General features: G+C 41.7%; 1 protein-coding gene across 10 annotated transcripts in view; it reads right to left on the reverse strand.

Moving 5' to 3' along the window:
* The window catches only part of RAI2 (retinoic acid induced 2), a 337,772-nt gene that overhangs the window by 226,991 nt on the left and 83,903 nt on the right, over positions 1 to 26,878 (reverse strand). For 2 of the 10 annotated variants that reach the window (XM_073227445.1, XM_017679591.3), the window contains exon 1: positions 3,525 to 3,554. The exons of the other annotated variants lie outside the window; for them this stretch is intronic. In XM_073227445.1, the coding sequence (XP_073083546.1) occupies positions 3,525 to 3,539 (15 nt within the window). In that variant the 5' untranslated portion in view covers positions 3,540 to 3,554. Of the gene's footprint in view, positions 1 to 3,524; positions 3,555 to 26,878 lie in introns of those variants that run through there. 10 annotated transcript variants of the gene reach the window in all.

Genomic DNA, 26,878 nt, shown 5'->3' on the forward strand with positions numbered 1-26,878 from the left:
AATAATGTCTCATGGGAAATTTGATCGGGATTGTTAAAGTGTTTCCAATTAATTTGGGTAGAACTAAGATTTTTATATTAAGTCTTCCCATCTAAGAATGTAGTATGTCTCTATAATTCAGTCAAGTCTTATTTTTATGTCCCTCAGTAAAAACTGTGTCGTTTATTTCAAAGAGGTCCTCTATACTTATGAATAAGAGTATTTCCAGGTATGGGCCAGAGTGAGCTTGACTTCCTTTCTGACCACAGAGCATTCATTTTTGGCCTTGATATTTCAGTATTACCATTCTAGTGACTAAAACTCGTTCCCTCTCATGACCGTTCTAGATGATGCCCTTTGAATATACACAAACAAATAAACTTTTCTGTATTTGATTAACAATTATCCACTAAGGGGAACCAGCTATCATCTGATATCAAAAATAAGGAAAATATGAAAACATAATTTTACTTTAATAATACCTTATTGGCAGAGCATTTTAGAGTTTACAAAGCACTTTCCATATAGTATCTAGCTTGGTCCACATTACAATCCTATAAAGAAAGCAGAGTGGATGAATATCTCCATTTTTCAAATGAAGGCAGTGAGACCCAGAGAAATTACAGGACCCACCCAGGGGCTCAAGGCCAGTGATAAAGACTTTGACAACTGGCTTACAGTCCCATTCCCTTCCTTCCTTTTCTTCCAGTCTCCCCTGAATCCCTTTGCCCTTTTATCCTTGGCAGCTCCCACTTTGTGGACCTCTCAGAATCTAGAACAGAACCAAACCCCTAGAGCAGACCCAAGCTTTCAGTTTATATGTAGAATTTTGTGGCTCTGGAAGAATTCTTGCTCCATGTCTGAAAAGCAGGCAGCGAGTTCTGGAGGAAAGAACTTAGACTTTGGAGCCAGGAAGATCTGTTTCAAATCTCCAGCCCATTCACTACCGAGCTTTGAGGCCTTGGGCAAGTTGCAGAAGCACTTGAACCTCAGGTTCTTCATTTTTAAAATGGGGTAAAAATACCTGCATTGCAATAATATGGTTAAAAAAGAGAGAGTTCATGAAAATAAAGTACTCAACATGCAGGAGGCATTCAGCAATTGCTAAAAATGTGGCATGGTAACTGGATCCAAATTCACATGGGTATCATTCAGGAATTTCAGCAGCAGGGGGTTTTTTCTTTAAAGGGAGATTTATACCCTATAATCCTTAATAAAAGAAATCTGGACTCTTTCAGATCATGCGGACAGGAAAATGGATTTGCATTGAAGTGTATCGACCAGGACTTCAGCAAAAGTTTGCCACCTTGTCCAAATTCATTTGACTTGAGTTAATTCTTTCCCTGTCCAAAAAATTCCACATGCAATAAAATATCCATATGCATATCACAGACCTTACCATGTAATAACCAAATGGTCTTACAATTTCTCCAAATAGTTGAACATCTTAAGTAATGTGATTTGCTCCACAGAGACTAATAGAACACTTGGGAACAGTTATGCCACCGTGAGCTCAGGTCTGGGTGGAAATAGTCAAGGGGATCTCACTGCAGTTTGCCTCGGGTCACCTCGTCAGTTTGCTACTGTACTGTTTTATGACACACGTGCCCCTTCCCACTCCATCTCCACAATCCCTTCCTCACTGCCTGTGTCAACCCAGAGAAAACCAAGCTGACAGTCCAGCTGGCTGCCAAACAGAAAAAACATTCATGAGAACGGATGGCCAGACATTTCAGTGTCATGGTGGCACTGCTTAAATTTCAGTCAAATGAATGCAAACCGTGTAGATAACTGAAGTTTTCCTAGTTAACCACACCGCAAAAGGTACAAAGGAACAGGTAAAAATCATCTTAATACCATCACTTATTTAATCCAATATATCTAAAATATCATTTCAACATGAAATTGATACTGTTATCAATGAGATATTTTACTGTTTTTTTTTTCCGTACTAAATCTTCAAAATCCAGCATCTGTGTGTTGCCACAGCACATCTCAGCTCAGCCCAGCCCCATTTCATGTGTTCAGTAGCCACATATGGGCTGCTACGTGTGACACACCACCACTAAATTGACCATGCCTGTCCAGAGCAAGGGGGCAGAGAGCAGTCCTCCAGCCGCCTGGCGTAAACCTGCTATAGCAAGGTGAACAGAAGTGCAGAGCTTCAGCCAGTTCTCCAGTCCACAAAACGACTATCCTTTTGTTTGTTTGAAAACAGGGGAAAACTAGCTTTCTGAAATTGAAAGTGTGCCATTCCAACATGTTTTAGGGTTTTTCATTCTTGCGATGAATATTTTCCCCCTGCCGGAAATTTTTGAAAAAAATTTAGGGGACAGAATGACTAACACATATACACATTTTCAACCTTCTTAGGTGCCTACATATGTCTGAAAAATCCCAACTATTTCCATGACAACAGACATTATAATGACATCTCCTTCTCGATAGGAAGTGAATTTATAAACCCTGTATTTATTATCTATGTATCATGTTTTAGAAATGCATCAGAATGAGACAGGCATACCACACTTTTATGAAATAATTCACATAGTTGGCTGTCAGTAGAACCGGGAACTTTGTAAAATACCATGCTTTATATCCGTAACACTATGGTCCCACTAACCATTCCTCACACACAGTTGGACTTGGACAAATGAATAGCAGATATCTGTCACAAATCACATGCCATTTCTCACCTTTCCATTTTAGGTGTTTTACTGAATTACTTGTGTTCAGGGACAGACAGCGTAGGTTGCACAGAATAAAAGCAGTCAGAAAGCACCCTGATCAGACAGCCACCTGCAGGCCTGCCATGTACTGTTTCAGAGGTTGTTTAACACACAAGGGTGAGTGCTTGGTTGAGGGGGCAAAAAGAGTCTGAAATCCAGCTCTGGTCGGCACACCAAGCCACACACCCTGATACAGCCTGCTCCACCTAGAGCACGCGTGCCTTTCTCTAATTCACAGAGATGGCATATGGGCTGGGGCAGTCCTAGCCACCCATCTCTGAGTGGCCTATTTGGTTAATACAAGGGGGAAGTCACAGAGAAGCAAGAAAAATCCAGGTAACTTGCTACAAAGAAAATCAAAAGAGAGAACTTTTCCTATAACATATTGAGGCGTAAAGTAGGAATTGGTTCAAATGAAGGCAAAAATAGCATTAAAAAAAGAGCCCATACGCCCTAAGATGGACCAAGCCCCATAAAGCAGAAATTCCCGTGGCATCTTTGCATCCCTGTTCACACAGACGGACATGGACACAGCCAGTGTTCGGGAGCTCTGCTGGGGAGGAGGCCTCATCTCACATTTCTGACAATTGCCTCTTCCCCAGAATGTCAGCCCCTGGCACCATGTCGGTATGGTTCACTTCAAAATCCACGGCCAGCACATAGTAGGAGCTCAGTGAACATCTGTCAACCAACAAGGCTCTCCTTTCTTTCTGAAGCAGCTTGTGCTATTCATAGCCAGCAGCTCTAAGCATTCATGCTACTGAGATTTTAAGGTGTGATAAGCGTATTGTGATTATTTTTTAAGAGAATCCTTACCTCTTCAAGATACATACTGAAGCATTCATCATTTGTAGATAAAGTGGTATGATGTGTTGGCTGGGAGTTGAAAACTGCTGAAGTTTGGTGATAGGGATACCAGAGTTCATTATACTATTCTCTCTGCTCTTGTATATGCTTGAAAAAAAGAACCATAAAAGAACTTACTATTCTTTCAGTAAACAAGTATTGACCCCCTAGTATGTGGGCTCAAAAAAAGGGCTAGAGATTTAGTGGTGAACATGATAGACAGGTTTTCTCCCCATATGGAACTTATATATATATGGATTAAAAAGTCAGATAATACATAAAGTAATTACAACTTATGCAGTGCTTACATGAAAATATGTGGGTGTCATGAGAAAATAAGTGACAAGTTGTGGGTATTATTATAGAGCAAATGATCAGGGAAGGCCTCCCTCCATGTGGAGGTGACACTAAAGCTAAGCCCAGAAGGATAGAAAGGAGCTAACTATACAAAAGGTAAAGAAAGGGCCTTCCAGGCAAAAGGAAGAGAAAGTGCAAAGGTGCTGTGGCAGAAAAGAGCCTGATTTGTTTCACGAACTCTTAGAGAGGTGAGCATGCCTAGAACCAAGCAAGGCATGGCATAGGATTTGATTAGAGTGGAAATAGGGGACAGATCTTGTAAGGTCTTATGCCCCATGGTCAGGAGAGAGGCTTTATTCAAGTTTTCAAAAAATTTTTCTTCATATCCAGCTCAAAATGGTATCTTTGTAATATGTGGCCATGTGAACTTGCTTTGATTGATAGAACATGAACAAAAGGGTGCGAATCATTTCTGGGGTGGAAGCTTTACGGGCAAGCGCATGCTTTGCCATATTCTCTTTTTCCTCTGCTGCAGTGACTTGTCCTGTTCTACATGGTGACTCCCCCTTCAGCCTGGGTCCGATGATGACAAGAAACAGTCTCAATTGAACCCTGATGGACACACAGCATAAATAAGAAATCAACCATTGTCATTTTAAGCCACTGGCATTTGAGGGATGTTTGTTCTTACAGCATTACCAGTCATATCCTGATCAATAAACTGGATTAACTAAAGCTAATGAAGACTTTTTATCACAAAACTCTTCTGAGCCTTTAACCAACTAAGAAACACTATAAATCTCCATGAAAATACATAGTATTTTCCAAACTAATTTGACCACAAAAACCTTTTCTAAAAACTGAAGCATAGTTGATATACAATATGAGTTTCAGTTGTACAACATAGTGCCTCAACAATCATATACATTACTTGAAGAGAATTTTGTGAGACACTCAAGGAAATGCTGAGGTTGAGCTTGACAACAGCTTTTTATCCCTGTTGGCTACTTTGAACTTTTGATGGATAAAAGTTCCTCAGAATATTTACACAGACTGCTGTTATGGCAAGTTCCCCCCATTCTTTATTTCTGTGAATGATTGTTTTAGACCTAAAAGCAGACTTTTACATCCATTCCCATTAAACGTTTTAGTTTAGTGTCCCAACACACTGGAATCTAGATGCTGCCATTCATCCCAGATGTCCTTTCACTTGAAGGCTTTACCTGGGGAGGGTTGACTGCCCCCAAAGGGACTTCTGGAGAGCCTTTATATAATCAGGCCCCATGATCCCTTGTTCTATGAAGCAATAACAACTTGAGCTTGACTTTGGATTTCTGATCTAGATCAGGCATTCCCTTGGCCCTCTCATTCAACTAATCTCCAAATGCCTTCTCTCGCCACATCCTCCCTGTCAGCCCCTGACTGCCGCCTCCCAGGCCTGGCTCTACCACCTGCCCTGATTTGACTGGGATCTTCCGCTGGATTCCACAGCAATCCCTCTGCCCAACCTCATCCCGCCCCATGAAGGTCACTTTCAGCGTAGCTCAGGGCCTTGGGCTACCCCCAACCATCATCCTGCAGCTGTAGCCACAGCCTCCCAACCTCTTAGTTGAGCCTGCATCCCTGGAGTACCTAGGATCCCTCCCAGTCTCAGGTTAGGTACAGAACTGACATGCATGCTTTCTATATTTTTAGCTGAAATGTTAAAGCAGAAGAGGCCCCAGTGGCCAGCCCTTTGGCTCCACACTAGTGACTTCTCTGGCAGTTTGATACATCTTGATTATGCAAACAATCTTGGGCTGTCTTATAGGGCAACAAGGATTTGTCCTACCTACTATGGAATTTTTACTCAGAAATATTTATATTGTACACATTTAAGTAGGTTAAATTCAAGATACATTCATTTAATTGTGCAGAATAATAAAAAGAATTTTTAGTTAATTTTTTTTAGATTTTGATAGAAAAAATTCACTCAGATTTTTTAAAATATGCACAAAATATGAAATCCTAATGTTTTAGGCTTCTAAAAACTCACTCTAAAGTTTACTGTCTATTCCCCATTGAATATATAAATAGCAAGTGGCTGAAATATTTTCCTTTGTGATTTGTAAGTATAACTTTTCTCTTCAGGGGAAAAAAATAAATCAAAGAAATTGATACATGAAGGGTGAGCTGACCAGTCATTGAAAACATACCGAATGAAAAAATGAGTCAAGAAATGGGATCCTCAAGAATATATTTGAAGTGAGATTTGAATGATTCTCAACTTAAAGTGCTAAAGGCTTAAAGAAAGTGGGACAACGTATTACTTTGAGATCTGAGAGGGACTTATAGTTAGGAACAAACACAATAGCAAGTATGTGGTCTTGGAATTCACAAGGGAAGACATAAGATGATGGTCATAGAGGACTGCTGAGAAGCCAGAGGGAAAGGAGGCAAACAGGGCCTCCTAATGATGGGCTTCCTGAGGAAAGGCACTGGGAAGATAGAGATGGGCTCACAGACTATTACTGTGCTCAGTAAATATGGGAAGGGTAGCTCTTGATTGCTTTATATTGCTCATCGTGTTTAATAGGGCTTTATAATGTGATCTCAGTTACGTCCTTTTCAGCTGAGTTGGGAGACGTTAATCCTGTCAGAGTACCAAAAGATGAGTAAGGATTTGCAGCCCTTTTGGGGGAGATTGTGACTGAATTTGATGCTGAAAAGCATATTTAAGGCCACTGGGAAAGTCAGATAAGACAGGGAGAATTTTTTTGCAACAGGAAGGCATCAAGAGATTGTATTTTAATTCCTCCACAGCACTCAAGAGTCAGTAATGCCTCCCCGTGACTCGTCTCATTGGCCAGGATGACATCAGCTGGATTGGGAAAGAAGCTAGGGATTATGGACACACCAAATTCTTGACTAGGAAGCTATACTCCTATTAGATTACATTAGATTCTGACTAGAAATTCCTCAACCTTTTGTCTTGATCAGGAATTGGCAAACTTTTTCTGTAAAGGGCTAGTGTGCCAGGCAGAATAATGGCCCACAAAGGTGTCCTACATAACCTACGAATATGTGACCCTACATGGTAAAGAGACTTTGAAGATGTGATAAACTTAAGGATCTTGTGAGGGGGAGGTTATCCTAGACTATCTAAGGAGGCCTCATCTAATCATGTGCATCCTTAAAATCAGAAAAGCTTTCCCAGCAGGGGTCAGAGGGAGATGTAGCTATGAAGAAAGGCTCAGAGACATGCAAGACCACTGGCCTCAAAAACGGAGGAAAGGGCCACGAGCCAAGGAATGCAGGCAGCCTCTAGAAGCTGGAGAAGGCAAGGAAATGGATTTTCCCCTAGAGCTGCCAGAAAAGAATGTCACCCCGACTGACACCTTGATTTTAGCCCAGTGACACTTAGTTAAACTTCTGACCCACAGAACTGTAAAATAATAAATTTGTGTTGTTTTAAGCCACTAACTATATTAGTGGTTATTTGTTATGGCAGCAATAGCCAGGCAAATATTTTGAGCTTTGTAAGCCATACAGTCTCTGCCACAGTCACTCAATTCTGCCATAGCACAAAAGCAGCCACAGACATATGTAAATGAATGGGTGTGGTTATTTGCCAGTAAAACTTTATTTATTAAAAACAGACTGTGGGACTTTAGTATATTAGCCCCTGTTCTAGATGGCTAGGAGACATCAGCCATCATCCTTCTGTGTCCTATGGGTCATAGCTCATACAAACAAACCTTGCTTACAAAATGTGGGCAGTACATCTAACCCAAGAACAGAACAAAAACTGATACAAGACCTAAAAAATGAAGCTATCTTTTAAAGGGAGTTTAAAAATGAAATTCAAAAGCAATATTTGTTTAACTCATAAATTTTCTCATTTTCAGTGTAACAAAATCCAGGTCAACTAAGGCTGAAGTACACATCGCAGCAAGTCAGCAGTTCCAATCCTAGGTGTATACCAGGTAGAAATATGCGCAGCAGAGGCATGTGCTAAAATGTTCACAGCAGTGCTGTTCATAAATGTTCACAGCAGCACTGTTAATAGTAACCCCCAAATCATAATCAACTCACAGATCCATCAAGAATAGAATGGATAAACTGTAGCATATTCATACAATGGAATGATACTCCCCCAAAATGAATGAACTACTGCTATATGCATCAAAATCATGCAAATCACCAACAAAATATAACTGAAACAAGTCAGACACAAAAATGTACAGACTATATTATTTATATGAATCATATGAACCAGCAATTCCCTTTCTAGGTACATACCCATAAGAACCGAAAGCAATGTCCTGATGAGATATTTGTACAGCCATGTTCATAACAGCATTATTCACAGTAGCAAAAAGGAGAAGCAACCCAAGTATCCATGGACAGATGACCAGATTACCGAATGTGGTATATCTGTACAATGGAATATTACTCAGCCTTTAAAAGGAAGGAAATGGTACAACATGCTACAATATGAATGAACCTTGAGGACATTATGCTAAGTGAAATAAGCCCATGACAAAAGGACAAATACTATATGATTCCAGTTGCTTCTAGGGTAGTGAAAATCATAAAGACAGAAGGTGGTTGCCAGGGACTGCAGGGGAGGAAAGAACGGAGAGTTGTTGTTTAATGGATACAGGGCTTCAGTTTTACAAGATGCAAAATGTTCTGGAGATGAATGGTGGTGAGGGTTGCACAACAATGTGAGTGTATTTAATATCACTGAACTGTACACTAAAAATGGTTAATATAGTAAACTTTATGTTCTATATATTTTGCTATGATAAAAAAAAGTACAGACTGTATTATTCTATTTATATAAAGTTTGAAACCAGGCAAAACTAAACTAGAATGTTTAAGGTTACACATATATGAAGCCAAAGTATAAAGAACACAAGGAATTGAATTCTAAAAATCGGGACAGTGATTTCTTTGTGGGGAGCAAGGGGGCACAGCAAGTGCTACTGGGAGTGCTGTAGATGCTCTGTTTCTTGACCTGGGTTGTAGTTCATGTGTGTTCATTCCACAATGATTTATTAAGGTATACATTCTTGTTTTATGCCCTTTTCTATGTGTGCATGTTGTGTTTTACAATTAAAAACTTTAAAAGAAAAAAGACTAAATTATACTCAGCAGAAAGTCCAGCCAATGCTACTTGGAGTTATGTCACTGGAGAAGATGGTCAGAGTAGGCAGATATGTTACACAGTTTAAGTGTTTAGCATTTTTAAGTACTAAATTAGTTTTCCAAGTATATTCACTCCCCACTGTGCTGTGGGGACATAGACCCTTTCATACATTGCTGGGGGGCAGGACGACAGGGGGAGACACAATGGTACAACTTGAATGGAAAGCAGAGTGACCTGTCAAAATTTCAATATATTTACCCACTGGCCAAATCACTTCACTTCTGGAATTTAGTCTATGGAGAGATACACTTTCACAGACATAAGGTGACATACGCAAGTCATTCATTGCAGTGTTGTTTATAATAGCAAAAACCTTGGGACAACTCCACATCAATCAATAGGGAACTAGTTAAATAAACTCTGAGATAGCCATATAAGGAAGACTATGCAGATGTAAAAGAAGAAAAAGAATGAATACCATCTCTCAGTGCAGATTTGGTATTAACTCTAGACTCTATGCCTAGTTGAAAAAAATGTATACCATCTTTTGTGTAAGAAAGAGGGATATAAGAATATGTTTTCTTATATGCTTGTAAGAGGATATATAAGAAGTTAATAAAAATGATTATCTCTAGGGGATAAGAGAGCAGGTTAACAGGAGGATAGGGGAAGGAATGGGAATGAGACCTCAACACATAACCGTTTATGTTGCTCTGATTTTCAGATCACATGAATGTATTTATTCAAAAAAACAAAATAAAATGTTAAAAGAAAAGAAAACTACATTTTCTACCAAGAAGGGCTCCAGTTGGTTTCCAAGCAATATCATCTGGAAGACACCCCAAAAGGATGAAAACGTGTTGGTTTGATGAATGACCAAATAAGTGTTTTTGTGTTGATTTGGACAACCTGGAATCAGATTGCCTGAGACGGGAGGGGGGACAAATGACATGGAAAATAGAGGTGAGGATAGAAAACTAAATAAATAATGGCTTGAATTTTGTGTGTAGATATTTGGTGCCAATTTGTTGAGGAAACCTGACCTAATTTGACGTTACTGAAACATGCGTAGCAACTTTAAGGCAAGTTTTTCTTCTTTGGAGACAGACTTAAACCGTTAGTATAAGTGGTCGCTGAGAACTCAGAAGCCATGATAGGAGTCATGAAAAGGGGGAAATAAAAATAAATACATACCTACATAAAGGATAAATAAATAAATAAAGCTACACTAGTCTGCCAAGCATGGTAATCTCTGGTTTGCAACATACCTCTAGGCATTAAGCATTATTTCAGTCCATGTTCTAATTCAATCTGGACCCACTTCATTGAAAATTTGTGTAATTTGCTTTAAAATCAAAAGAGTGCTCCATATCTTTCCCCTCTTCCTCTGGTGTCCCCCACCCAAAAGAAAAGTAGGAAGGGAAAAAAGCTCTTCAGTGTTCAACGTGAATCTTGATGTTTGACATTCTTAAATTACATAATAAAAAAGAGACACATTTACAAAAAAAAAAAGACACATTTACTTTGTGAATTGGAATCTTGCCATTCTCTCTACACTCCGTACTTCATTAAGGCACAAGTTCCAAGAGTTAAAAACCTTAGTGCGTTTAAGAACAAGAGAGGATATTTAGCTGAAAAAACGTTTAGATGTCTGTGATTGTAGAGTTCCGCTTCCTTTCCTTTTAAAACGGTTACTATTGCCTTTGTATATTGGATCCATTAACACTAATTTCATTACTAGAAAATCCATTACTAGCCTTTAATCTATTGCAAAGAGAGGTTCTCTTTAAAATTAAGAAGTAAGCTATCATCTTTAAACCACATAGATTAAATATCCACTAAGTGAACAATAAAGCATATTACTAATTACATGAGTGTGCTCATCCATTTCTGTTTTGGTGATTTTTGGTCAAGTTTAAGTGATTGGTCTTATTAATTTAAATTATAAAGGGTTTTTTGGTTGTTGATGGTTTTGGCTTTTGTTGTTTTGCAAAGTATGATGCCTCCAGGGCTTCTTGACTTGTCAGCAGAGCTATCTGCTCAGGTTGGGGGCTTCCTGTACCTTTCCACTAAGATACTCACGCAGTATAATGGATTTTCATCTCTCAAAATGACCCACCTTACTGCTAGCAAGTAATTTTTGTAGGGGTGACCAACACAAAATAACCAGAACACTTGGCCTGAATTGGACTGCTTTTGGGTCAGTGGGATTGAGACACATGAAGACCCCTGCTGTCAAATGCAGGTTGATTTCTCTGTTATATTTTGTCAAGTTTATCTCAGTAATAAGCACTTCAGGTGGATTTGGGCAGCGGAAGATCCTGGGCATCTGTTGCAAGAGAACTATATTCCACTTTTACACTATAGCTGCTCTCTCAAGTTGATCTAATTCATGTAACAGCCATTATCTGGATGGACCCTTCCCAGTTTCCTTGTCTCTAAATTCTTCATCTTGTAATAACCAATTCAGTAAATTACCCTATAAAATGTTTTGAACTACTTAGAAGATAATTCCTGTTAAGGGCTGAATTATGTCCTCCCAAAATTCATATGCTGGAATCCTAACTCCCAGAAGCTCAGAATGTGACTCTTTATTTGGAGATAAGGCATTTTAAAGAGGTGATTAAGTTAAAATGAGGCCATTAGGCTGGGTTGTAATCCAGTATGTTGTCTGTACACACAGAGTACACCAGGGATACGTGCACATAGAGAAAAGACCACATGAGGATACAGCAAGAAGATGGCCATCTGCAAGCCTCAGAAGAAACTAAACTTCTAGAACTGTGAGACAATAAAAGTCTGTGGTTTACACAATGAGATATCACCTCACACCAGTTAGGATGGCCAACATTGAAAAGACTAGGAATAACAAACGCTGGCAAGGATGCAGAGAAAGGGGACCCCTCCTATACTGCTGGTGGGGATGTAAACTAGTTCAACCATTGTGGAAAGCAGTATGGAGGTTCCTCAAAAAACTAAAAATAGAAATATCATTTGACCTGGGAATTCCACTCATAGGAATTTACCCAAAGAAAACAACTTCTCAGATTCAAAAAGGCATATGCACCCCTATGTTTATGGCAGCACTATTTACAATAGCCAAGACATGGAAGCAACCTAAGTGTCTATCAGCAGATGAATGGACAAAGAAGAGGTGGTACATATGCACAATGGAATATTATTCAGCCATAAGAAAGAAACAAATCCTACCATTTGCAACAACGTAGATGGAGCTGGAGGGGATTATGCTCAGTGAAATAAGTCAGGCAGAGAAAGACAAATACCAAATGATTTCCCTCGTTTGTGGAGTATAACAACGAAGCAAAACTGAAGGAACAAAACAGCAGCAGACTCACAGACTCCAAGAAGGGACTAGTGGTTACCAAAGGGGAGGGGTGGGGGAGAGCAGGTGGGGAGGGAGGGAGAAGGGGATTGTGAGGTATCATGATTGGTGCACATGGTGTGTGTGGGGTCACAGGGAAGACTAGCTCAGAGAAGACAAATAGGGACCCTATGGTATCTTACTACACTGATGGACAGTGACTGCAATGGGGTTGGGGTATGGGGGGACTCGATAATAAGGGTGAATGTAATAACCACATTGTTTTTCTTGTGAAACCTTCATAAGAGTGTATATCAATACCTTAATAAAAAATTAAAACAAACAAACAAACAAAAAGTCTGTGGTTTAAGTGGCCCAGTCTGCAGCATTTTGTTATGGCAGCCCAAGCAGGCTGATAAATTCTTTTGAGTCATTCTCTATACAAGAGCTCTCCACCCTTCTTCCAGTTCCAACAGATTGCATTAATGCTTTGAATCATTCACTCCTCCATGTACCCATGCCCTTTGTCATCCACGTGGCTTTGTGTCTCCACTGGAGGTGAAATACATGTTCCTACCCCAGTGATGTTGGTCTTGGCCACGCCATTGGCTTTGGAATAGAATGTGGGCAAAATGGATGATATGACAGTTCTGTGCTCAGGAATGTTACATGTTTCTGCTTGTCCCACTTGTAAATCTGTTATCAAAAATGGAGAAAGATGCCTCTGGTAGCCCACTGGTCCAAAAAGGATGAGAGACGTGGACCAGTACTAAAGCCAAACTAGATCAAGGAACCAAGCCTGTTTACACCTGCCCTTTGAAGCAAAACTTTCCAACTGAGCCTAAACTAGCCCAGCTAACCGTCACGCAACTTAACTTACACATTTGTGAGAATGAGAATAAACACTTACTGCAAGCAACTCATGTTGGAGGAGAGCATCCAAGGGGTACTACTATGGTAACAGGTAACTGATACAAACTCCAAAGTCTCAATGCAACAGGATCCTGCTTTAAGAACATCTGAGTATATACAATTCAGAAGTAAAAATTACACATTGCATATACATAATGAGGAAGATTATTCATATACCATAAACACTCCTTCAACTAGCAAACTATTTGTCCATTTATAATATTATTTGGTTTTACATTGTATAGGGGTTTATTTGTGGGGGGGTTTTAGATTTTTTTTTTAAATAGATGCAGGTGCAGTAAAGGGATTGTTCTGTTTTGTTTTAGTCCCAGATAGGGAAAGGGCCAATCTTGACTCAAGAGATCTAACGAAAACAAGTGGACGGAGGAAGCAGGTTAGTAATTGATAATTTAATGACTTTAAAGACAAGTGAAGGGAATCACGCAAACTAAAACACGGGTGAAGCATGTGGTTCGGCTGAATTTGGAAGGCCAGCTGGGCCCGTCGCAGACTCCTGCCCCTAACAAAGGGAGAGGACCCCCGCGCCCAGGGTCGGGGTGTGTGAGGAGGGTGCTCCTTCCGCCTGCTCTCTCCCTGCTCTGAACCAGGGGCTTACCCCTGCTCTGTTCTCTCTCTGGATGGACTTACAGCCTTCACACCGGTAGTGACGTCTTCTGCCTTACACCTCGTCTTTGGAACTAGGCTGTCGCATCAAGGGGGGCCCCCGCAGCTTACTCCCCCACAGAACCTGCCTCAGGTCTGTGCATGCAGGGGGCCCTCCACAGTGAGGGTTAACTTCACGATATCCCTCACGTTTCTGCTTTGGTCTCTTACCCCTAAGGCGCTTCAGCGCCCCTTACCGTACAAGTCTTACAGCCTTCCACCACTTCTTTCCCTCTCTGTGCTGGGGGGAGGCCGTGAACAGGGAAGGTTTGGGGCTGGAGCACGGGACTGTCACCTGAGGCGATCGGCGCTTGCCCAAACTGGTGGAGAGCCCTGTGCGTACCAGCCAAGTGAGAAGCCAGGTCGCCTGAGACAGACTGGAGTGTGTATTCAGCACCAAGAAAGTGCTGTCGCCAGAAACAAAAGTGATGTCCGGGAGAGAGACATGGAGGCAGGGCCGTGAAATAACAGGGCAGTGGGTTTAGGGGGAGTGCAAGAAACTCACACTGGGTTTCGGATCCTTTAGCTGGGCCGGATAACAGAGTAGGGCTTGTGCATGGTTGAAGTCCTGGCACGTACAGGACCAAGGACAGGGTAGCTCAGAGCCGACCCTGCACAGCCCAGCCTTCTGATGGGGAAACTGATGCTCACAGAGCAACACCCACACACCCTGGACACATGCCACGCCCTCTTCTCTTTCCAGGGGTCAGACTTAGCTTCCCCCACCCTAAAAAGTCACCACAGATGAGCCAGGTTCATCTCCCAGAAGAAAGGAGAAATTGTCCAAGTCGCCCTGGAGTAACAGCAGTGACAATGAGAATAGTGTTCGAAACTATCATAAAAATGGCTGCTGAGATACTCAGGGCAGGAGAGCTACTGTGAAAGGAGGTGACAGGCAGTGGCCCCTCGATATCTGCGATTGGCTCCGAGGTGAGGACAAGCTTCTGTCTGGGCAGGCGTCTCTCTAAAGAAGAGCAACTGAGGACTTTCTCAGGCACCAAACCCTTGGGCTGAGTGTTCCCTCCCCCACGGCAAACCCGTCTCACTGACAAGCACCCAGGTTATAAATGAACAAGAAGGTGGCCCTCTGTGTCACCCATGGTCCTGGCCCAAGTGCCCTGTCCGCCCCTGTGCCCGTAGCACGTGGATGGCCAGGAAGGTCTGTCCCCACTCCTGCATGGACAGCTCTGCCGTGTGACCGACAGGGCGCTGGGGCTGGAAGTTCAGGGGGTGAAAGGGGTTGTGAGGTCATTCATTTTTGAACACACATCCACATATATCATAGAATGTTCTTTAATCATTTTGTTTCTCTTCAGCTGGGAGAATTTCTCAAATTACAGAATATTAGGAACAGAACAAGTTTCCAGAAGGAAGAAAAGAAGACAAGAGTAACATCCGTCTTGCCAGGGAGGTAGCAGTGTTCATTGCTCCCCTTTGTGTCTGTGGCCTCTCTGTGCCAGCGCAACGCATGAGGTTGCTCTCAGGAGAGTGCTCCCCAGCAGCCCCTGCTCACCGTGTCCCCCGGAGTGAATCCTCTGATGCTCTTCACCCCTGGGATTATCCGTGCCCAATTTCTGCACCAGACCTGCAGTGTGGTGGGTCTGAGATGAAGCTGGCTTCTCCCATCTGAGATCCTCCTGCCCCCGAGGCACGGCTCAGCCCCCGAGGCACAGTGTTCTCCAGCCGTCTTCCCTGTGACCCTCTACCGTATCGGCCCCGGGTCTAAGGATTAGGCTTCTGGGCCTGTTTGTCTGCATAGCTCTCATGTTTCCATTGGAGATGTAGCTCCACCACCTAGTCCCGCTCACCAAAGTGTCCCCAACAATCTCTGATGTCCACATTGCTGTCTGCATGGGACATAGCTGGTTTCTCATTCACTGACACCTTGCCTTACATGGAGGGCCCTAAAGCTTGACAAGAGTGGTTGCATAAATTGCAGACCACCACCATCCTGGATTCTCTCTTTAACTCCTGTTATCAGTTGAGTCCTTGTAGGGATTTATAGTGGGAATTTGATGTCCAATTGCTCTGGTCCATGTACTGAACAGGCTACCCTTCTTCCACTGAATTGTTTTTATGCCTTTATCAAAAATCAGTTGGCCTTACTTGTGTGGGTCTATGCCTAGGTTCTCAATTATGTTCCGCTGAACTATGTGTCTTCTGTCAATACCAAACTGTCTTGATTATTATAGCTCCATAGTAAGTCTTAATATTGGTTATATTGATTCCTCTTGCTTTATTATCTTTCTTCAAAACTGTTTAAACTACTCTAAGTCCTTTTTTTCCCAATATATGTTTTAGAATAAGCCTTTCAAGGGCTATAAAAAATTTGCTGGTATTTTTATAAGAATTACATTAAACCTATCGATCAATTTCAGAAGAACTTACATCTTCACCATGCTGAACATGAACATGGTATGCCTTTCCATTTATTTAAGTTTTTTATTTCTTTCACCAGCATTTTGTAATGTTCAACACACAGATTCTGCATTTAAATTTTTTTTGGAACGATTGTAAACAGTAGTGTTTTTAATTTGTTTCATCATCTTAATGTTAGTATATAGAAATCCAGTTGATTTTATGTGTTAATCTTGTATCCTGCAACCTTATTGAACTCACTTGTTAGTTCTAGGAGTGTTTTTATAGATTCTTTGGGATTTTTTGTATAGACAATCATGCCATCTGTAAATAAGGACAGTTTATTTCTTCCTTCCACGCTTTGCCTTTCCTTCTTTCTGTCTGTCTTTCTCTCTCTCTCTCTTTCTTTTTCCTTATTTCAGTGGCTAGAACTTCAGGTGCTTTGATGAATAAGAGTGGTGAGAGCAGACATAATTGACTTCTTCCTGAACTTAGGGAGAAAGCATTCAGTCTTTCCCCATCAATGAAGATGATAACTGTGGGTTTTTCATACATGCCCTTTATCAGGTTGAGGAAGCTTCTTTCTATTACTCTTACCACGTTTCAGAGTTCTTCTTAGGTTGCCTGTTGTTTATAGTACTTATCAGGAAAGCACAGGGAGAGGATTGACATCATCTTTTCTGCACCGGAAGTGCACATTGCTTTTTTACAACTCTATATGCTGCATATATTGAGACTCCCTTCCATTAAGGAATAGGCAGATGAATTATTGTACATTTCCTTGAATTATGGAAATTTGTGATGGTAGCCTGCAGGAGAAATAGCTAGGTAAAGAAGAGGTGTCACAATGAAGTCAGCAATTATGTCACCATGTTAAGGCAGTAATTCAAACCACCAGCTTGTCATTCCTGAGAATTTGGGCAGTTAAAGAGAGAGGAGTCAAAACTCCAGGATCACAACAGTCCTGTTATTTTGTGCCATGACCCTAGCAGAACATAACAAGAGTCATCTTTCTCTAAGTATCTCAAGGAGTATTCTTTAGAAAGTGGACTTAAATGGAACATGAGAAGCATTTGCTCTTCTCTTAAGAAGCTCTCTTCATTTCCCAGCAAACTTTGAAAAACACTATTTAGAAACAACTGTGTATATGTGGTATTTGCCACATTTTGTTTTTCCTCTTTTTCTCACTATTAAGCAGTAGGGAAATAAGCTGGAGCCCATTAATCTTGATGTAACACTAGATAGCACTTCTGTATCGAGCAAGCTGCAGTCAACTCCCATCTCATGAGCATCACTGCATAGCGAGGTGGGTTGGGCATGGACACGCACTGCCCTGATCTCCCTTCAAAAGGACCTGCTTGTTGGGAGTATGTTTGACTGACAGTACTCCCAATCACTGTACCTTGGAATTCACCACAGCATTCAAGCCAAGGCCACACATACTCTGGGTTGCATCCAGCCAACACTACATATGGTAGGCATACTAGAGAAGCATGATTTCTACCCACTGCAGTATTTCTCTGCTGAGCAGTATGCGCCCAAGACCTCCCTACCGACATGGCTGAGATTTTCCCAGGACTGTGCTGCTGTCTGAAGGTATCCCTACTCAATGCCCTATCCTGCCTTCTCCTTACAAAGGTGTCAAATCTGCATTTTGGCCTAAAGGCTCTTACCACTGGTTCCTTCCCCTTTAGCCCTCAAATGAATTTCTTCTGATAAATCTCTTGCACATTTGACTTCCATCATAGTATATGCTTCTGAGAAGACAAGAACTAACATATTCGCATATTATTCTGACCAGCACATGAAACTGAAGCATTTGCAGCTCGGGAAAAGATAAAATTTTCATGGGTGAAGCAATTAGAAATAAACTCTGAAGTTGGATACCTGGGGTTTGATTCCCTTGAAAGAAATTGTTCTCTGTTCATAGGTAAAACCTTTATTTGATTAACTTTTTTCTTGAAATATAACATTCATATAGAAAAATGCACAAATCATGAGTGTACAATTCAATGGCTATTTGCAGACTGAACACACCCACGTAAAAGCACCCAGATCAAGAAAGGAATGTGACCAGCACCCCTGAAATCTTCCTTGTGTCTCCTCCCAATCACTATACCCCAAAGACAACTATGATGACTGACTTTCAACACATAGATTAGGTTTACCTCTTCTGGACCTTTACATGAATGGAATCACACAGTGTGCATCTTTCTGTCTAGCTTTTTTCCATTTAACATTATACTTAATGAGATTTATCCATGTTTTCCATGCAGGAACAGCTTGGTCATTCTCATGGCTATAGTTCAAAATCTTTCTTAAATCCAAGTCTTGTCAAATGCATCTTCAAGAACTACATCGGAGATGCCCAGCTGAAGTGTTTTATCATATTCAATTTTCATTTGACTTTCCATGATTCAGTTAAGCCAGTTTCTGCCTCTTCTCTCGGAACACTATTTCACAAGTTCTGACATGCAGAAAATGTTCCTGAGAGTCTGAATTTTCCTTCCCAAGAATCCTTTTTATGTTATCTAATTACTCTCCCTGGGACCATTATATTTCTTCAGTGATGGAAGACTATTATTGGTCCCTCTTAGTCATCTGTTGGCTGTAGTGCCTTTCTTCTTGCTTTTATAGAACTTCTAACTGTCTTCCTATCTTCTGCCATCATTTTGAAATTCAGAGTCCAAACCAAGCAGCAAAATTCCAAGGACCATGTCCAGCCAACAGACACACAGCTGGCCTGTACACAGTCTTCATCTAAGGGAAGAATTTGTTCTTCCCTGAGGTCTCTTCCCTGGTGCCCCCAGATTAGAACCAGCACTGTCTTGTCGAAAAACACAAGGCTGACTTTGAGAACAGGATTCGAAGAGAGGAGAAAAATCAACTAATCCTTTATGACCATCTTGGTACTTGAAAGCACTTAGGTATTTGAAAGCACTCTTCAGGTCTTTATCAACCCTCACAGTTTTCTTATAACTCTTCATATGGGCCAGAGAACAGCTGTGTTTTGAATTACTCCCGGCGCCCCGCCCCACCTCCATCTAAAGATGCAATGTCTCTCAGGCAGTTTTCTAAAGGAATTTTGTTCAGAATTTGTCCTAGCCACTTTGAGTCATGTCTTCAGTCAGATGATTTCTGAAAACGACTTTTAGTTTGGGGTCAGGACATCAATCCTTTGAGAATTGTTGCCTTTTTTTCTTTGCAATATACTAACAATAATGACTGCCATAACTGAGGGCCTACTCTGTGCAGAGCAGTTTATAAACCTGATCTATAATCTACAAACCTGCAATATGGGTTTTGTTATTTTAACTTAGTGACAGGGGAACCAAGACCCTGAGGGGTTAAATGCCTTGCCTAAAGTCACACAGTTAGCAAATGGCAGAGCTAGAATTCACACTTAAGTGTTTGCCTCCAAAATCCATTCTTGTTTCACCATCTTGTCTTACTCTTCTTCCCTCAAGCTCACCCATCAACCAGCTTCCTCAGTTCTCCATCTGGTCCCCACATTGCTAACACTCATGTGTGCAAGCACGCACAGGCACACATACACACACTGAACTTCATTCTTTCTTGACATAGTTACTTCCCTCCTCCACTCTCCACATCCTGGGGCCAAAATTATCTAAGAGAATACTCAGCATCCAAAAGCATTATGGCCTAGCAAGTAAAGACCTAGACTCGTAAGTCAGACCATTTGTATACAAATCCTGGGTCCTCCACTTATAAGCTGTGAAATCCTAGACCAGTTCTCTGAACTTCAGTTTCCTCATATTTAAAATGTGAATAATAGTATCCTTCTCATAGGGCTGTTGTGAGGGCTAAATGCCATATGTATGTAAAGACCTTAGCACCATGCATATAGCAAATGCTGGAGAAACATTAAGTTATTATTCTTATTACTTATTCATGGTATCCCATGAAGTCAGGGGGTGGTGATTGTTTAGTTGTGGTCAAAAGCAGTGCTTCCCAAACCTGGATGTTGGTCTGAGCCACAGGCTGGGGAAGGCTCTTTCCTCAGCCTTCCCCTAGAAATTCTGATTCAGTAAGATTAGGATGGAGCCCTGGAATCTGTATTTTTGTTATACTTCCCTAGGGCACTGGGATGTTTGCCTGACTTGGAAATCTCTGACCTAGCGGACAAGTCTTCAAAGGCAATGGTTTCAGAAATTACAATTGGGTCATCTCAGGGGGATGCCTGGCATCCCTCAGTCTCTCCTCTAAGGCTCTGTCCTCTCTTGTAGCAAATAATGGCCCACTCCCACTTATATATAAACACACGATACACACCCTACTCACACACGACAGCCTAGACTGAGCCATGGCCAGTGTCAGATTTCAGAAGAGGACAATTACATGCATTCACATGCATTAGAGGGGCCCCAGGGAAGGCCCATGTGTTTTTGGGGTGGAGGTGGCTAGCCAGAAGGCTGATCATGACCGGCAGCTATCACATTATTTCTGAAGCTCATTTATGACCAAAGACATGTCTATCGTACCTGTTTCTCCATCTGTAAGACAGGTCTCAAAATGGATACCACGTCTCTATTCAAAAGGCCATTAGTCCACAGGGCAGAAATTGGAGGAGGGGTTGAAATCATGGAATGCCAGGGAACTGTCATTTCCACACGGGCTCAAATGCTTTGTTCTTCCCCTGCTCTCCCAGCGTCTGCCCAGTGGCGGCTCTCCAATGGCCAGTGTAGACAATCTGTCTCCATCTCAACACACAGGTGGTTCCAAGCCTGTGAATTGCAGTTTCAGAAGCGGGGGGACGTCTGTTGAGTTCTGAGATGGTATTATGAGAAAAGGGCTTGGGGCCTCCATATTTTCTCAAGAGTGACCCTGAATGCTTGTTCCTTTGAGACCAAACACAGTACTTGGAAATGCAGGAGTTAACTTTCATTCAAAAATGGCATAGTTCATTTCAATCAACCTGAGGAACAACCGAGACTGGAAAAATAGCTGTCCGATCACAGCTGAACCACAGCCCCAGGTGCTTTGGTTCAGAGTGCAGCTGGGATTTGTTTTCCTGTGAAGGGGCTGGAGCACCGCTTTTATCATCTACTGTAAGTACAATAACAGCAGGAAATCAGGCGGCACAGGCGAAATTAAGCTCTGTGACAAATGATTTGGTTTCTTTCCATTAACAATCATGATTTGACCTGAACTGCCTCAATTAAGGGACTGGGTGGGGGGGGGTACCCTTGGTTAGTTTGTTAGGCATGCAAGAGAGAGAGAGAGAGATGAAGTGAGACAGAGAAAGAGAGACACACACACAGAGAGATATGAAACAGAAAAGATGACAGGATGCTAATTTGGTGTGGCATATGTAAGTATGTTTTAGACTTAAGTGGATGGGGGATCACGTGATTTCCCTCTTTCCACCCCCCGTTCCTCACTCTAATAATCCAGGAAAGATCACAAACACTGTATTTATGAGAGCTCATTATGCCAATGCGTCCACTTGATGAATGGTGTCACTGATTAACGGAGACTTGAAACAATTGGATTCTGACTCCAAAGAAGTACACAGCTTTTAAGGGGAGAAAAAAATCAAATAATTGGCAGTCCTCCTGCCTTAAATTCTCTCTCCTATGTTTCAGCTTTTTAAAAATATATCTTTCTATATCACTGGTATTTCCCTGTTCACAGACACATTTCTCACAAGTAATAAAGCCTGTGAAACCAAGTTGGAGAGGCTCTTCTCGATTTTACCCTTTTAGTCTGGAAACATGAAATATAATTTTCCTAGGCAACCCATGGGGCTGAGTCGAGCTGCACAAGTTACAACTTGTAGAAACTGAAACACAGAATGTGGGGGAAGATAATTATGCACCCCCATCTGGCTTACCAAGACACCAAGGCACTTGATGGGGCAATATTATGCTGTCTGGTGGTGGCTGGAGTTATTTTTTCCAGGAAACGTTATTTCTTCACTTTTTATTTTGAAGTAAATTTAGGCTTACAGAAAAGTTGCAAAAATTATACAGAGAATTCACATATACCCTTCATCCAGCTTTCCCTCATGTTAGCATCTTCTGGTACAATCACCAAAACCAGAAAATTAACATTAGCACAGGACCCCTAACTAAATGACAGACCTTATTCTGATTTCACCAGTATTCCCACTAATGCCCTTTTCCTGTTCCAGAATCTACTCCTCCTTATGCACCTTCAGTCTGTAACAACTCCTCAGTCTTTCTTTGTCTTTTCTTTTCTTTTTTTTATTTTGGTATCATTAATCTACAATTACATGAAGAACATTATGTTTACTAGGCTCCCCCCTTCACCAAGTCCCCCCCATATACCCCTTCACAGTTGCTGTCCATCAGCATAGTAAGATGCTGTAAAATCACTACTTGTCTTCTCTGTGTTGCACAGCCCTCCCCATGCCCCCCATACACTATACATGCCAATTGTAATGCCCCCTTTTTTTTCCCCGCCCTTATCCCTCCCTTCCACCCACCCTCCCCAGTCCCTTTCCCTTTGGTAACTGTTAGTCCATTCTTGGGTTCTGTGATTCTGCTGCTGTTTTGTTCCTTCAGTTTTTCTTTGTTCTTATACTCCGCATATGAGTGAAATCATTTGGTACTTGTCTTTCTCCACGTGGCTTATTTCACTGAGCATAATACCCTCTACCTCCATCCATGTTGTTGCAAATGGTAGGATCTGTTTTTTTCTTATGGCTGAGTAATATTCCATTGTATATATGTACCACATCTTCTTTATCCATTCATCTACTGATGGACATTTAGGTTGCTTCCATTTCTTGGCTATTGTAAATAGTGCAGCGATAAACATAGGGGTGCATCTGTCTTTTTCAAACTGGAGTGCTGCATTCTTAGAGTAAATTCCTAGAAGTGGAATTCCTGGGTCAAATGGTATTTCTATTTTGAGCATTTTGAGGAACCTCCATACTGCTTTCCACAATGGTTGAACTAATTTACATTCCCACCAGCAATGTAGGACGGTTCCCCTTTCTCCACAACCTCGCCAACATTTGTTGCTGTTTGTCTTTTCGATGATGGTGATCCTTACTGGTGTGAGGTGATATCTCATTGTGGTTTTAATTTGCATTTCTCTGATGACAAGCGATGTGAAACATCTTTTCATGTGTCAGTTGGCCATCTGAATTTCTTCTTTAGAGAACTGTCTTTTCAGCTCCTCTGCCCATTTTTTAATTCCTTGTCTTTTCTGACCTTGGCACTTTTGAAGAATACTAGTCCCTCCATTTGGATCTGACGTTTTCTTATAATTAGATGGAAGCTTTACATTTTTGGCAAGAACACCATAGAAACATTAATGTACCCCTCTCAAGGCATCATAGCAGAGAGAACATGGTGTTAACATGCCTGACTATTAGGGATGTTAACTTTGATCACTTGGTTAAGGCATGTCTGTTATGTGGCCCCACATTAAGTTTTTCCCTTTGTAATTAATAAGGCTGTGAGGGAGATAGCCTGTCTCTCCTCAAATGTTCACCCACTAATTTAACACAATAGTGGATCTTGCCTTGCAGGCAACTTTGAAAGAACCACATTAGTAGTTGTTCAAGGAGGCTTCAGAAAGAAGATTCTAGAAGGGTCAAACATGCTGCAGGAATATCAGTACACACAGTTGTGTATAGGAGGCAATTTTCTCACTGGGCAAATGCAAGTGCTAGGCCTTTGGGTACCAGGAATGTGTGTTGTTCTGTTTCCTGATTCAGGATTGTTTGAAGAAGATAACCTCTAAGCTTTTAGGGAACGTGGAGAGGCTTAGGTTTTACTGGAAAAAATCTTGTCCATCTCTCCCCAAACAAGAAGTAAAATATCCCCTTGAGTGTCCCCATATGATTTTGACCTCGGCCACACCCTGAATGACTCCCCGATTGGCTTATGTCTTTTGTTTTGCAGGTGACGACCCCCGTCACCTCCATTACCACCACCATCCTCATGTGGGAAAACTTGAATGTTCTTTTTGTTTATCCTTCTAGGACTATGAGCAATTCCAAGGTGGAGTTTTTCATTTTTAAAGAAACTGCCAATGTCATTATGAACTCGCTTTCACCCATCTCATGAGGCATTCATAATCAGCTGAATAGCTCTTGGCTTTTTCTAGATATACTAAAGCTACCTGAGAGGGTGTGTTTTTCTACATATATATATAAAAGTAACAATATTATACACAGCAGCAATAGTAGTACAACTCTATTTGGGTTCCTGGACCCAATCCCAATGACTATAAGTGTGTGGGAGGGGTCTTCCCACACATAACACCAAGCAATTCTCAAACACCAGCAGGGTGTCTGGGAACTCAACTCAATGCTGACGCTCTCTGCCCGGAGACAGCACCAGATTCCGCAGGTGAAGGGCTCCATCCTACAAGACTGCCCTCCACCCCTGACTCTGGATGCCAGTCACAAGCCCCAGGCAGTTACCTGTGCTTCTGACCTCCCGGTTACAGACTGGAGGTTCCCACGACACCACCCCTTGGGCTCCATCAGTTTGCTAGAGTGGCTCACAGAACTCAGAAAAGCACATGTACCAGTTTAATAAAGGATTCCATAAAGGGTACAAGTTAACAGCCAGATGAAAAAGTACATAGGGCATGGTCTCAAATAAAGGAGCTTCTATCCTCAGAGAGGCTGGGGCCTGGCTCAGTGGCACATGGAGGCATTCTAGTTCCCCAAGCTTAGAAGCTCTTTCTCTGACAGAGAAACAGGATCCAAGCGAGCAGAAAGCAATAAGCTCTTCTCAGGGGTTTTGTGAGGGCTTCATCGTGTAGTCATGACTGACTAAATTACAGGCCATTGGCTGATTCAGCCTCCAGCTCCTGCCCTTGGGTGGGGGTCCAAAAGTCTCTCATTAACATGACTAGACACCCATTTCATGTCTAAGACTCTGCAGTGTTTTCAGGAACTGTGGGTGAAGACCAACTATACCTGGGAAATATATATTTGGTCATATGAATGACCAAATGTGTATTTCTTATGACTCATTGTACCATATTATCTTAAACCCAGAGATGTTCATGAAAACTGTTGCTTAATTGGAAAATTAACTCCACCATTAAAATAACTCAATGGAATTAAATTGGTGCCAGAATGGTAAGGAAGTTCTGATAAGCCCCTAACCTTGAAAAATTCCCTCCAAGTGGAGACAACACAATTTTGATGTGTTCCAAAGGGTGGAAATAAATAATTAGACTTAAGTCTTAGGCTTTCATTTTTTGACCTGCTATTAAATGTGTCTATGACCTTGAGATATCTTCTACAGAGTGGTGGCAATATCTTTACAGTGTGTAATCCCACATATAAGCTGTCCCCTCAGTAACTCCTTAGATGACCCAAGTCACACATTGGACTCTTTCAACCCCAGAGACAGAGGCAGCTCAATGAGAGGAGACTGTTCCAGAACAGCTGAGATCCTCTAAGGTCTTCCATTCACTCTCAGACTTAGGTCTACCTATGAACATCAGTGAAATCTTCAGAGCTGAAGCTCACCAAAGGGCCCTTCCCATCACATGAACTGTTACTGCCAAGCAAAGGTAATGTGACTGGCCAATAAGATGTGCTTCAACTTTAGAAACAGTGATAGGTAAAGACCCTCACCCAGTCTCTCTCTAGCCCCACTTAGAAACATCAATGCTCATTTGTGATGTGACCAGATGAACTGGCCTGCGTAGGACTACCTAACATCAAAGAACATCCCTTCTATTGCCCATTTGGAAATCACAGCTTTGACTGCCTAACTCCAGCTGAGTTTATTGGCCCAAACCATCTGTAAAACTCCAACATGGGTACTTTACAATGGACACTTTATTGATCTGATTAGGGGATCCCTGAAAGGGAGGATTATGAATTACTATTTCCCTAGTGAGTTGTTTTTGAAAAAACCAAAGCCCCCAGAAGATGCAAACCTCGGTCTAATTTGTTTTGAATGTCAGCCATTAAAGACCACGTGTCGTCCGAGGAGTGGAGAGTGAAGGCTTTCTACAGGGGCAAAGGGAAGGGGTGGGAAGGGTCAATAACACTCCCTGGGCTCCAGATCTCTGCTAGTTAATGTCACTTATTGAGCTGTTTCATCTTCATGGCAACTCTACAAGTTAAATAGCACTGGCCCATTTTATAAATGAGAACTGAGACTCAGATTAAGAAATTTGAAATAGTTAAATGAAGCTCAAACCCAGACTGGCTTGACTCCAAAGCCTATACCTTTAGGTTACCACATCTTGCCTTTATGGAGCCTCTCTGCATCTTCTGCGGGACTTCAGAAATGGTGGACCAAGAGTGAGTTCACAAAACACCTTTCTTCCAGGCTGACCCAGTTGGGGCATCCTTGTGGACCACGGCTCTTGTTGAAGGACCCTCTGTTGGAAACTGCCTCTGGTCCCTATGGGCTCCTTTCTCCCTCCCTCTGCTTCAGGCAGAAGTATAAATGCACCTCCCTGGTAGTATCTACACATTCTCTGAATAGTAAAATGACTTGTCCAGCAGCTCTTCTGGCCTTCTGTGTGTCTCCTGAAAGCTTTAGGTAGAAACAAACACTCTATGAATTTTTCTGAGAGCTGATACATAAAATCAACACCCAGAGCATTTTCCTTCCATGGCCAGGCCCAAACCACTTAAAACCCCATTGAAAAGCTGAGAATTTG

Source organism: Manis javanica, chromosome X (genome assembly GCF_040802235.1).
Source record: "Manis javanica isolate MJ-LG chromosome X, MJ_LKY, whole genome shotgun sequence".
Taxonomy (NCBI): domain Eukaryota; kingdom Metazoa; phylum Chordata; class Mammalia; order Pholidota; family Manidae; genus Manis; species Manis javanica.